This window comes from Littorina saxatilis, linkage group LG3 (genome assembly GCF_037325665.1).
Source record: "Littorina saxatilis isolate snail1 linkage group LG3, US_GU_Lsax_2.0, whole genome shotgun sequence".
In the NCBI taxonomy this organism is placed as follows: Eukaryota; Metazoa; Mollusca; class Gastropoda; order Littorinimorpha; family Littorinidae; genus Littorina; species Littorina saxatilis.
Window position 1 is genome coordinate 58108371 of NC_090247.1, and position 12880 is coordinate 58121250.

The 12880-nt window shown below is 40.9% G+C and overlaps 1 protein-coding gene across 1 annotated transcript; it reads left to right on the forward strand.

Moving 5' to 3' along the window:
* Positions 1 to 7640: 7640 nt before the first annotated feature.
* On the forward strand, positions 7641 to 10405 carry LOC138962771 (uncharacterized). The gene is made up of 2 exons (XM_070334717.1): positions 7641 to 9665; positions 9907 to 10405. Exon 1 carries the CDS (start codon positions 8041 to 8043, stop codon positions 9397 to 9399), a length of 1359 nt encoding a protein of 452 aa, XP_070190818.1. The 5' UTR covers positions 7641 to 8040; the 3' UTR covers positions 9400 to 9665; positions 9907 to 10405.
* Positions 10406 to 12880: the final 2475 nt, after the last annotated feature.

A 12880-nucleotide genomic window follows, 5' to 3' on the forward strand; every position in this document is an offset into this window, starting at 1 on the left:
TTGCTGTTCATTGTACTATCGCTGATAATTCATTGAACATTTTAGAAATTCAACTTGAAGTGGGCATCAGTCAGCACAGCAAAGTTTGTTTACATTTTGCTCTAACTTTGACCCCGCGTTTCTCCAATCAGAGGCTTAGCTCAACAAGGTCCCTTTTCGCAGAAATGGCCACATATGGTCTGATTGGATGAACCACTGACTGACTTATTTGGTATGACACAGTCCATATACTAAAAGAGGGTGTGGTAGCGAAAGGAGGAAGTAGAGACTTGGTAGCAAAGATGTTTACTGCAAAATCCATTTGTTTCAGGTGTTTACGAAACGATTGGTACGTATTGTAGCTGTATATATCGTCGCACTCCAAGAAAAGCTGAGACAAACAAAGCGAATTACGCCGACATGACGTTTTAAGGATCCCTCCACCTCCATTAACAGCACAAATGTTTTCTCTCTAATCGTCTGTCCGTATTTCTCTACCGGGTGTGAAGAAAAAGAGGGCGTACGCATGAACAATATACGACAACTATGTTACACTTTAAAAGAGCTTGTTCTTGGTGGAAATCGTTGTTTGATGGAAAAAGAAAGTCCGTCCCTATGCCGTCATCGGCCATACAATTACACAAAATGCACCTGAAAACTGAGAACGATAGTGGACCAACATGTCAGGATGGCAGCAAGCAGACAAGGATAGATTTGCCGCCAAAATTCAGTCATGAGTTAAAACTCAGACATGGGATTCTTCCGTAAATTTACGGAATTCCGTAAATTTTTAGGCTCCAGGGATCATTCTTGAGATTCGTGCAAATCCGCTGAGAAAATGTTGGGGTATATGTAGGTACATTGTATGGACCCAAGTTTTTCGGCCGGTCCGCTGATCGCGACGCTCCATTCCATACTATTCTTGAACGGTTGGTTCCTAAAACGGTCAGACTGTTGCTGGTCGATCCGTATGGGAACGCGCTCTTTGTCTCCTAGTCCTACAGTCACCGTTTCAACGTAGCTATCGGGGATTCAGTATAAGCATACCGTATGAGAATGATTCGGCGCCATTTTTACATCGTTTCGAGCCACCTGCCAAAATGATGAGGAAGCTAAAGCGAGACGAAACCGTTCTATCCCGGGAAATTGACCAGCAGAAGTACAAGAAAAATCTCTGGAGATTCGACTGGCTCGATGAAGTTGTATCATTGAGCTGGAAATACGAGAAAGGCCAGAAGACACAAGACGTGAAACTGAAAGTTGGCGATGCCGTTTGCTAAAATCAACTTGCCGGGAAAAGCTCAGTGCACTTTGTGCAACGATGTTAATGTTATCAACTACGGTTCCAATGGAAAGACTGCCCTCAAAAGCCACTTGAAAAGCAACAAGCACCTGACTATCCTGAAAACCCAGTCGTGTAATCAGTCACTGTGGTCGTTTGGCACCGACAAGGTAAGAACATTGAAACAACACCGTCACACGCCACCACCCCCCCCCACCCCCGCCTCTCTCTCTCTCTCTCTCTCTCTCTCTCTCTCTCTCTCTCTCTCTCTCTCTTTCTCTCTTTCTCCTCCTTATTTTGAGTCTTAGCGTAAAATTAATTTGAGAAACATGGGAAGGAAGATAAGCTGAAATATGCATTTCAGGGCCATTTTTGTGTGTCTAAAACACTAAAAACCTTCAGCTTCTGGGGGCGAAGCCCCCAGACCCCGACCAGGGGCGTTGCCCCTGGACCCTACTGGGGGCCTTCTGCGGCTCCCAGACCCCCACCTTCTTTTTCCTTAATTATCACTTTTTCTGAATCCCATGTCTGAAACTGGTGGAGGAATCTGGATGTCAAACTAAAGAAAAAGCTTGCACAGATGAAGCAACAGAAAAAGAAAGAGAACTATACAGGTCTCTTGCTGAAGAGACCAGAGTCTTGCAAATTAAAACGAAAGATTTGGAGCGACACAGCGATGAACAAGAGAACGAAAAACTTGAACTCGAAAACAGACTTCGCAACCTTGAATGGGAAAAGGAGGGGCTGCATAACCACGCGAGGTCATTGACACATGAAGTGAACGGACTACAGGCAGATTTAGATACCAAAGAAGTAGAACGCAGAGGGTTGAAATCTAAACTCATCTCATTGAAAGATCAACTAGAGCAAACACAGACTCGTGTAACCGACTGTCAGGAGAACAGCAATAAACACCTGACACAGTTCCAACGTTTGCGGGCCGAACACAACGATCTTGAATGGGAAGCTAAAGCATTACAAGAAAAGATAGGATCCCTAACTAGTGCAAATACCGAGCCAGAAAACGAGCTAGTGTCTCTGAGAGAATACAAACGATGGGCGGCGACGCACATTGACGTTCTCAAAAGGCAAATCGACGCGTCCCTGCAACAGATGAAGAAACTGGAAACTGATAATGACACTTGCCTTCAAGACAAAATTAAACATAAAACAAATAACAGCATCGCCCAGGACGCTGAACAATATAAAGAAGCAGAAATAAGCAAACTAAGACATCAACTTTCTACGCTTCAAATGTCATCCGACGCTCGCTTACAAGATTTGAGGGACAGACATCAAGCTACAAACGTCGAGGAGTTGTCAGAATAAACACTTATTTCAGTAAATATATGCAATTTCTGGAACAGATTTCACGTGTGTTCCAACCTACAGGTAAAACTAGGATTTGTTTTCATCTGATAACAGAAGTTGATTCACGTTTTCCGATAAGGCGCCTTAAAAAAAAACAAGTCGCGTAAGGCGAAAATACAATATTTAGTCAAGTAGCTGCCATTTTTCAGCAAGACCGTATACTCGTAGCATCGTCAGTCCACCGCTCATGGCAGCCAAAGGCAGTGAAATTGACAAGAAGAGCAGGGTAGTAGTTGCGCTAAGAAGGATAGCACGCTTTTCTGTACCTCTCTTTGTTATATTTAGTCAAGTTTTGACTAAATATTTTAACATCGAGGGGGAATCGAAACGAGGGTCGTGGTGTATGTGCGTGTGTGCGTGTGTGCGTGTGTGTGTGTGTGTGTAGAGCGATTCAGACTAAACTACTGGACCGATCTTTATGAAATTTGACATGAGAGTTCCTGGGTATGAAATCCCCGAAAAAAAATTTCATTTTTTTGATAAATGTCTTTGATGACGTCATATCCGGCTTTTCGTGAAAGTTGAGGCGGCACTGTCACGCCCTCATTTTTCAACCAAATTGGTTCAAATTTTGGTCAAGTAATCTTCGACAAAGCCCGGACTTCGGTATTGCATTTCAGCTTGGTGGCTTAAAAATTAATTAATGACTTTGGTCATTAAAAATCGGAAAATTGTAAAAAAAAATAAAAATTTATAAAACGATCCAAATTTACGTTTATCTTATTCTCCATCATTTGCTGATTCCAAAAACATATAAATATGTTATATTCGGATTAAAAACAAGCTCTGAAAATTAAATATATAAAAATTATTATCAAAATTAAATTGTCCAAATCAATTTAAAAACACTTTCATCTTATTCCTTGTCGGTTCCTGATTTCAAAAACATATAGATATGATATGTTTGGATTAAAAACACGCTCAGAAAGTTAAAACAAAGAGAGGTACAGAAAAGCGTGCTATCCTTCTTAGCGCAACTACTACCCTGCTCTTCTTGTCAATTTCACTGCCTTTGGCTGCCATGAGCGGTGGACTGACGATGCTACGAGTATACGGTCTTGCTGAAAAATGGCAGCTACTTGACTAAATATTGTATTTTCGCCTTACGCGACTTGTTTTAACTTTCTGAGCGTGTCTTTAATCCAAACATATCATATCTATATTTGTTTGGAATCAGGAACCGACAAGGAATAAGATGAAAGTGTTTTTAAATTGATTTGGACAATTTAATTTTGATAATAATTTTTATATATTTAATTTTCAGAGCTTGTTTTTAATCCGAATATAACATATTTATATGTTTTTGGAATCAGCAAATAATGGAGAATAAGATAAACGTAAATTTGGATCGTTTTATAAATTTTTATTTTTTTTTACAATTTTCCGATTTTTAATGACCAAAGTCATTAATTAATTTTTAAGCCACCAAGCTGAAATGCAATACCGAAGTCCGGGCTTCGTCGAAGATTACTTGACCAAAATTTGAACCAATTTGGTTGAAAAATGAGGGCGTGACAGTGCCGCCTCAACTTTTACGAAAAGCCGGATATGACGTCATCAAAGACATTTATCAAAAAAATGAAAAAAACGTTCGGGGATTTCATACCCAGGAACTCTCATGTCAAATTTCATAAAGATCGGTCCAGTAGTTTAGTCTGAATCGCTCTACACACACACACACACGCACACACGCACATACACCACGACCCTCGTTTCGATTCCCCCTCGATGTTAAAATATTTAGTCAAAACTTGACTAAATATAAAAACAAGAGTCATTTGCTCAGAGGACACACCATGTACTTTTGGTAAGCACAGTTGCTAATGCTGAACATTAAAGTGTTCCCAATGCAAGAGTTGATTGGTAAATATTTCACATATCGTCGCTGTCAGCTAGTGCAAGACCTCGTATGTGCAGATTTGCAGTTTTGAGAAAAACGAAAAAAAACGTGCTACAACCGTAACATTCCTGTTCAGTTTATTTAGTTTAATAACGATGAACTCCGTCATAACCCTCGCCCCCCAACGCGTCCCAATATTTCCCCCAACTTTTAAAATATTCTTTCGTTCCTCATCTAGTGATGATTTGTGCATTGTTTCCTTCTTGGTGTTAGTTAGTTCGTTAATGTGGTTGATCATTTTGATATGATCAGTCTGTCATGAATCGATATTCTGAAGCGCGAACCTGTCAAGAATAGAATAGGCAACCGAGACTACTCGCGCATTACACGACGTAGCCAAGTGACGTATTCATGTGACGTATCCAAGTGTACTGACGTAAACTAAAATCGTTTCACGAGAGGGTCGTTTTCCGCAAGTACACGGAACGAAGAACGCTTGGAAGAAAAGCCGTTCCCCTTCTTTGAAGGAACCCACGATCCAATTGATTCATTCATCTTCCTCTTCCTCATGTTGCCGAAATTATGGAGAGAGATGTAACCAGACTACTACTGCTATTAACTTGATGATGGTGTCTTGAGAAGAAGAGTGATGACCCAAACCAGGAGCGCGGTCTTCAAGACCAGTCAAGTGCTGCACGTCATCTCGAGTACCTTTTCAATGACATCGAGCTAAGTCAAAACTCCATAAACATTATGTGTATTCCTTTTGTTTTGATGTCCTCCAAGGGAAAGTTCCGAAGAACGTTTGCAACGGCGGAGTCACGTTAGATTACCGTGACAGAATTGAAATCCAGCAGCAATAGACATTTGATCAGAGTGTGCTGTGATGCAAGTAACATGACCTAGCTTGAACAGTGTGTGATACATTTAGTACGATACTGATATTTAGCAAAAATATAGACTAACCTGATTAATGTGTGCTGCATTGCAAGAATCTTATTAACACTATCCATGTATTAAATTATGTAAACCTGTGTTGACCTTTCTCTGCTACTTCGAGAGCATGGGAAAGAGTGAAGGAAAGTAAAGTCAAGGTAGTACCTGTTTCTTTAGCTAATACGAAAAGGCGGCGTGTTTTCCTTCCATAAACTTCCTTTGGAAGGCGCACGCAGAAAGAAACAGGCTGACGAAAACTGACCTGTGACATATGGGGGCTCGTCCGGGATTTTGTAACTCGTAATTTCAATTTGGCTTCCCCAAACAAATTTTCTTCAAACAAATTCCCTATTCGTTTTTCGTTTGTGTGTTCGTCCGTTCATGTTCATCATCGTATAAATCAACTTTTGTATTTATTCATGTTTATAGTTAGTTCATCATTTAACGATAGCAGAGTCTGACGTGTGTGCTTCAGCACACGGGAATAATCCAAATGAAGAGTGACGCAAGGCTTTGACGTCACTATAATAATTCACGTAAAGCACTAATGTTATAGTAGTTTAGTTCCCCCTATTTGGCTGTGCTAAACAAAAAGCTATAACAGAAGACAGTGGACTAACACCCTGTCAGGCCATCCTGTGTCCCTTAGTCGACAAAATTATAATATTGTTGGTCGCCGTGGGAGGTTGGTGGGCGAATTGGGTTATATACGAGGGATAGCACTCATCTTCGTCCAGAAGGACCGTGGAAGTGAAGTTGATTCTGCAGACAGTCACATTTCACAACGCCAAGAGTAAGGGTTAGGAAATTTAGATTATTGTCTATACAGCAGTAGATAATTGAAGAATCTTATTTCGACTTACTGTGCGATAGAATCGAGTTGATATTAATATAGGCGAAAGGTCCACGTTGATGGAGCGCCGATGAGATATTAAAATGAAGTTCACTCGATAGAACGGTATATTGTTTGACATATACCAGAAGAACCATAAATTCTAGTGTTAGGTATCCGTGGTTGTAAAAGGATATTAGAATGGTTCAGAGAAATCGTGTCATTGGGACACGTAGCGTTTACTGAGGTAACGTTGAACGTTCATGAATTCAAGTAGCAAAGTGAGCTTCACTAAAGTAACACTTCATTCTATAGTGAGGGAGTTTTCTCTCTCTAGTAAATAGTGTGTGAAAAGCAGTTTAGTCAAATCGGTTTTTCAACCGAGCATCACGTATTTGCAGTTTGATTCAGTGAATATCTGTGTGTGAGTTAACGTAAAGGATATGCAAACATCCAAACACCCGAGTACTAGGGCGCATATAGCAAAAATGAACGCTGACCCGCAGAACCAGAATACGGCTGAGGCCGTAGTTTCAGATGTTGAAGGTGGTGACACAAACACCCAAGGAGAATCGAGCGATAATGATTCTCAGACGTTAGGCGCGCGTGTAACGACTTATGTATCCGCTGCGAGTAATGAACGTGCAGGTCCGATCCACCCTGTGAAATCCGGATTGGAGTGGACTCGCGAACTTTTGGCGATAGGACGAGAGTTAGGACTCGAAGGCAAAGACTTGCGTGAGTTTGTAGCTGAAGAACGCGCACGAGAGGAACGTGAACGTGAACGTGAACGTGAAGCCGGTGAACGAGAAGCCGATCGCGCGTTTCAGCTAGAACAGTTGAGGATACAAACGGAAGCACGCCGAGACAACGCCAACAATAACGCGTCGAGGCGTCGTGGGGATGACGACTTTATCCCAAAAAATCCCTTTTCTTGATGACAAAGACGACATCGAGAGTTGGTTTGCACAATTTGAACATTATGCAACCGACTGTCATCTCGACGACGAACGCAAAGCTACGAGAATGGTGTATTTCCTGAAAGGAAAGGCGAGAACCATTTATGCAAAACTCAGTTTCGAAGACGCGCGCAATTACAACACTTTGAAGAATGCGTTGTATGATGGATTTCAACTGACAGCAGATCAATATCGGAAGAAATTCCGTCAGCTGAAGCGAAACCCATCTGACACGTACAAAGAACATGTCACCAAACTTGAGCGCATCCTCGATAAATGGATCGAGTTAGCCAAGTGCGATGAACATGTGGCAGATCTGAAGGATCTAGTTCTCAGAGAACAATTAGAGAACACCTTCCCTGCCGAAGTGATGTTGCACGTACTTGATCGGAAACCGAAGTCTGCGAAAGAAATGGGCGAAATTGCCAGGGAGTACGAACAATCACGTTCGAACATCAGGCCACGGCAATCTCACCAAAACCATTCTAGCGGCAGCGCGTTTTCGAACACAAAAAGTTCGAATGTCGTCAGAAGTGACGCGAAAGAGAAAGCGTCACAGAAAGAACATAAATACGTGAGCGATGATGAAAAGCAAAGACTGAAAGCCACAGGCTGTTGTTTTTTTTGCAAGGGCAAAGGGCACCTGTCGCGATTTTGTCCCAATAAGGGAGAAAGCGTTCACGCAGTTCATGTTCGAAATGAATTTGATGGACAAGAAATCCCCGTACATCTTGACAAGCTGTGCAAGTCGTGCAAAAAGAAGGATTTCAAAGAGGAAGTGTTCATCAAATTAGACGGCCGAATCGTAAAAGCATTACGCGATTCCGGGTGCTCAGGTATTATGGTCAGGGCCGACCTTATACCTGAAGAAAGGTACTTGGCAAAGAAAAAAGAAACTACGCTCGCAGAGAAGAAAACACGGAAATTGTGTCCCACGGCTGTGGCCCACATTGACTGTCCGTATTTTGATGCCAAAACCGAAGTGGTCATACTCGAAGATCCCATTTATCCTGTCCTCATAGGAAAATGGTATGGTGTAGGCCAGAACAAGAGGAAGACCCCTTTGTTTCCGGTACGTGACCCGAGTTGGTATCAAGGTGAGACCAACGCGGCGGTCAGTACACGGAAGCAAGAGAAGAGAAAAAAAAAACGGAAGGAGAAACCTGTGCCGGGAACTAGTCATGATGACAGAAATACACACAAGATGTATTCTCCGCAAGATCTCAAGAAGGCTCAGAATGATGATGAAACACTGGCAAAAGTACGCCAAATGGCTGTTTCAGGAGAATCATTCCACGATGTGAAATATGTATACAAGAAAGAAATCTTGTACAGGACAACCCTCGACAAAACCGGGAGTGAATCTAGTAAAGTCGTTGTTCCCAAAGAAATGAGAAGCAAAGTGCTTTCTTTTGGGCACGACCACCCGATGACAGGTCATCTCGGGCAGAAGAAAACCACTGATAGAATCAGGTGTGAATTCTGGTGGCCAGGTTTGGTCGGAGACATAAAACGTTACTGTCTCTCGTGTGACACATGCCAAAGAACAGCGCCAAAAGGCAGAACCAAGAAAGCACCTCAAGACAGTCTGGGGTTCTCACCCTTTGAAATGCGGTATGGCAAGACCATCAGAGGTCCCATGCAGGTTCTGCGTCGTGCATGGACTGATGAATCGGTCGAAGGTGAACAGAAGACGACAGCAGAATACGTTGTCGACCTCAGAAACAGAATTGACGAAAAAAAAGAAGAAGCAGAAGAACACATCGCCGTAGTCATCGAGGAAGATGATACGATGAACGATGATATCTTCCGAATAGACACTCAGAAGATGATTCCTCTGCTGGAAACTACTCGTACAGAAGATGTCACAAGCGTGAACTTCTGTAAAGAATTGAGTAGAGAAAGAACAAAAGAGGCGAAAGCGATCTGTAGTGCATTCTCCAAGAATCTGACTGATGTACCGATTACTACCAACTTGGAGAAGTGCAGAATCGAACTTACAGAGAAGAAACCTGTGTTTGTTCGACCGAGACTCGTACCTCATGCGATGGTGAAAACGGTCGAAGACGAGATCGACGAGATGTTGAAGCTCGGGGTCATTGAACCGGCAAACTCACCGTACAATGCTCCAATCGTTTTTGTGAAGAAGAAAGGAGGTAAGAAATACCGGGTTGTGACAACCATGGATCAGATTATTTAAGTCGCGCTTCATATAGTGACTAAATTTGGGAAATTCATTCTCAAGAAAGGGGCTGTCATGAATTATTATTATGAGGCGCGAACCTGTCAAGAATAGAATAGGCAACCGAGACTACTCGCGCATTACACGACGTAGCCAAGTGACGTATTCATGTGACGTATCCAAGTGTACTGACGTAAACTAAAATCGTTTCACGAGAGGGTCGTTTTCCGCAAGTACACGGAACGAAGAACGCTTGGAAGAAAAGCCGTTCCCCTTCTTTGAAGGTAAGTGACTGTGATTATTACATCGACAATCGTTCCACGGGATCTGGGCGGAGATGAGTGTATCGTGTCAGTCATGTACATTGTGTTGTTGTCAAGTTGTGTACGTTTGAATGTGCGCTGTTGCCAAATCCCCATTTTCCGAAACACAGTAATAGAATGAGAACGATAATAAAACATGAACAAACCAAGTCTTTTAGACAGGCTGTGTAGGTAACACATATGGCCCTTTGATCTGTTTCAGGAACCCACGGTCCAATTGATTCATTCATCTTCCTCTTCCTCATGTTGCCGAAATTGTGGAGAGAGATGTAACCAGACTACTACTGCTATTAACTTGATGATGGTGTCTTGAGAAGAAGAGTGATGACCCAAACCAGGAGCGCGGTCTTCAAGACCAGTCAAGTGCTGCACGTCATCTCGAGTACCTTTTCAATGACATCGAGCTAAGTCAAAACTTCATAAACATTATGTGTATTCCTTTTGTTTTGATGTCCTTCAAGGGAACATTCTGAAGAACGTTTGCAACGGCGGAGTCACGTTAGATTACCATGACAGAATTGAAATCCAGCAGCAATAGACATTTGATCAGAGTGTGCTGTGATTCAAGTAACATGACCTAGCTTGAACAGTGTGTGATACATTTAGTACGATACTGATATTTAGCAAAAATATAGACTAACCTGATTAATGTGTGCTGCATTGCAAGAATTTTATTAACACTATCCATGTATTAAATTATGTAAACCTGTGTTGATCTTTCTCTGCTACTTCGAGAGCATGGGAAAGAGTGAAGGAAAGTAAAGTCAAGGTAGTACCTGTTTCTTTAGCTAATACGAAAAGGCGGCGTGTTTTCCTTCCATAAACTTCCTTTGGAAGGCGCACGCAGAAAGAAACAGGCTGACGAAAACTGACCTGTGACACAGTCCTTTTACATACATGTACCACAAACATTAAATGGATTTATTTTTAATGTTAAAAATCGTAACATTTGAGGTTTGGGTGTTTCTTTTGCTCATATGGATTTACTGGATCTGCACATTCAACTATTTGTTGCTAGGTGGATGCCGTCTATGACCTTGTAGATAACCCATTAACACCTTGCAGATGAGCTTGATTTTGATTGTGCTGTAAACACGGATAGTTGTGTCATTGTTCTCTATGTTCTAAGAACTGTGCGTTTAAAACGTCTTGATATACAGGCGCCTAATTTGCAAAACAAGTAACAACATCTCTTATTTGAACATGTTCCCCCCTTTTGTGTGTGGCAGATCGTCATTTACATTTGTACCTGAAAAGTATAATTATTTGTTGCCAACAGTAAATGATCATGTATGAATTGCAAATTGTATGTAGTGAGGGGTATACATGTTTATTGATTAAAAGACTCACAATGGTGTGCTTGGCAAAATTAAAACAAAACAAAAAAACAAATATGTAATTATGATTAATGTGCCATATGTAATATTATTCTAACGCCTCTCTGTTTAATACAGAACTGGCATGATCTGATCGTTGTATCTTTTCTTAGACTATTTTTGCTTTACCTAATCGGGTAATGACAAATGTAAGGCTTCCCCATACCCTATCAAGCAACTGAAATTGTAAACACTTGTTTTCTGTCAACATATTACAACATGCTGTTCTGCTAACATTTTCAATGCTTTCGTAAGTGTATAATCTCACCATTTGACTTTATTTCTTTCACTGGTGTTTTCTCCAAGCTAAACAACATTTAAGGACTGATACATATTTTGACTGGTATTTCATTGTTTTTTCTGTCTTGTTTTACGGAAACAAGTGCGTTTGTACAGTATACATTTTTGGGGGGCAGTGTGTACCGAGCAAAACTAGGTTTGGAAAAAAAGATATATCAAATCATATATAAGAATAACAAATATTAAAGAATATACAAGTGGGAATTCCATTTATGTTGTCAGCTTTCTATAGCTATATTATGTGGGTTTTTCAGTGACTCTGTACCGAAACATGTTGCTTTTGTGGTTTGCATAAAGTTGTGCTCATTATACTGTTCATGATATATCATGTTTTTCTTTGTCTAAGTTTATCATTTGAATCTCTTAAAAATTTAATCTTTCTGAGCATTGTATGCAAGACACACATGTATGTGCAGTGATGTACGTGTTCGAGTCAAACCCATATGGAAACACTGATTTGGTTTTACAAATACTATCAATGATTATTGCTAGTGCCTTAAATAATTACATTTATGTCGGCTTTTTTCCAACCTGTGTATATAATTATATCCCTGCCTTTCGTTTTGATTTTTCGTCTTTGACAATTAAATGTGAAAATACGTAAGTTCGGCAAGGTCAGCGTTGGTAGTTCGTCGAAGTGCGTGGTGTTGGTTGATTGCTAGAGCTATCACATAACAAATTACAGCAAACACTATTGGTATGACAGAGACACCTATAATGTATGTATTGCGGACAAACGAACAGAGGCAAGGAGTGGGGTGCAACTGTCGTTTATTCAGTAACCATATGGAAGCTTCACTGTGAGGAAGTCCCTTAGTCCCTGTGCGCATGACTAATGCGGACATAGAACCGCGACAGCGCATAGGTACCGCCCTTGTGATCAAAGGGAAACAACTGCATTCTAGCCATCACAACACCTTTTTAGTTTTTATGTGTTTGATTACATGGATTTAACCAACTCGCATTTTGTAGCCAATTTTTATGTTGATAACGAATGCCATTTTTTCACTGCGTACTTTGAATGTGTACTTTGATGTTGTGATTATATAAAGTTGATATTGAGTTAATGTAATTTATCTTTAAAGGTATAACTTTGATATCATTGTGTCGGGACATCATTATTATCATTAGTAGTAGTAGTGTCATCATTATTATCATTAGTAGTAGTAGTAGTAGTAGTAGTAGTAGTTGTTGATGTTGTAGTATTGATCAAGCTGAAGTAGTAGTACTGGAAGTACTTTCGTTAACTACAATTTCTTTTCCAAGCAACTCTTTTGAAGCAATCTTATATTTTAACACGTTTATTTCGAGTTTATCTTTATATTTTGCACGTGCACCCATGGGCATCTGCAGCGTCATTCTGTTGGGAGAAAAAGTTTACCATCCAATAAGGGTTGCTTGCTTGTGTCTCTTCCTTTGTCACTCGGCTGTAGTTCTTGACATCACATCTCATTTCCTGTTGAAATACCTGTTTGATAGATTGACACCTTCGTCGAGTTC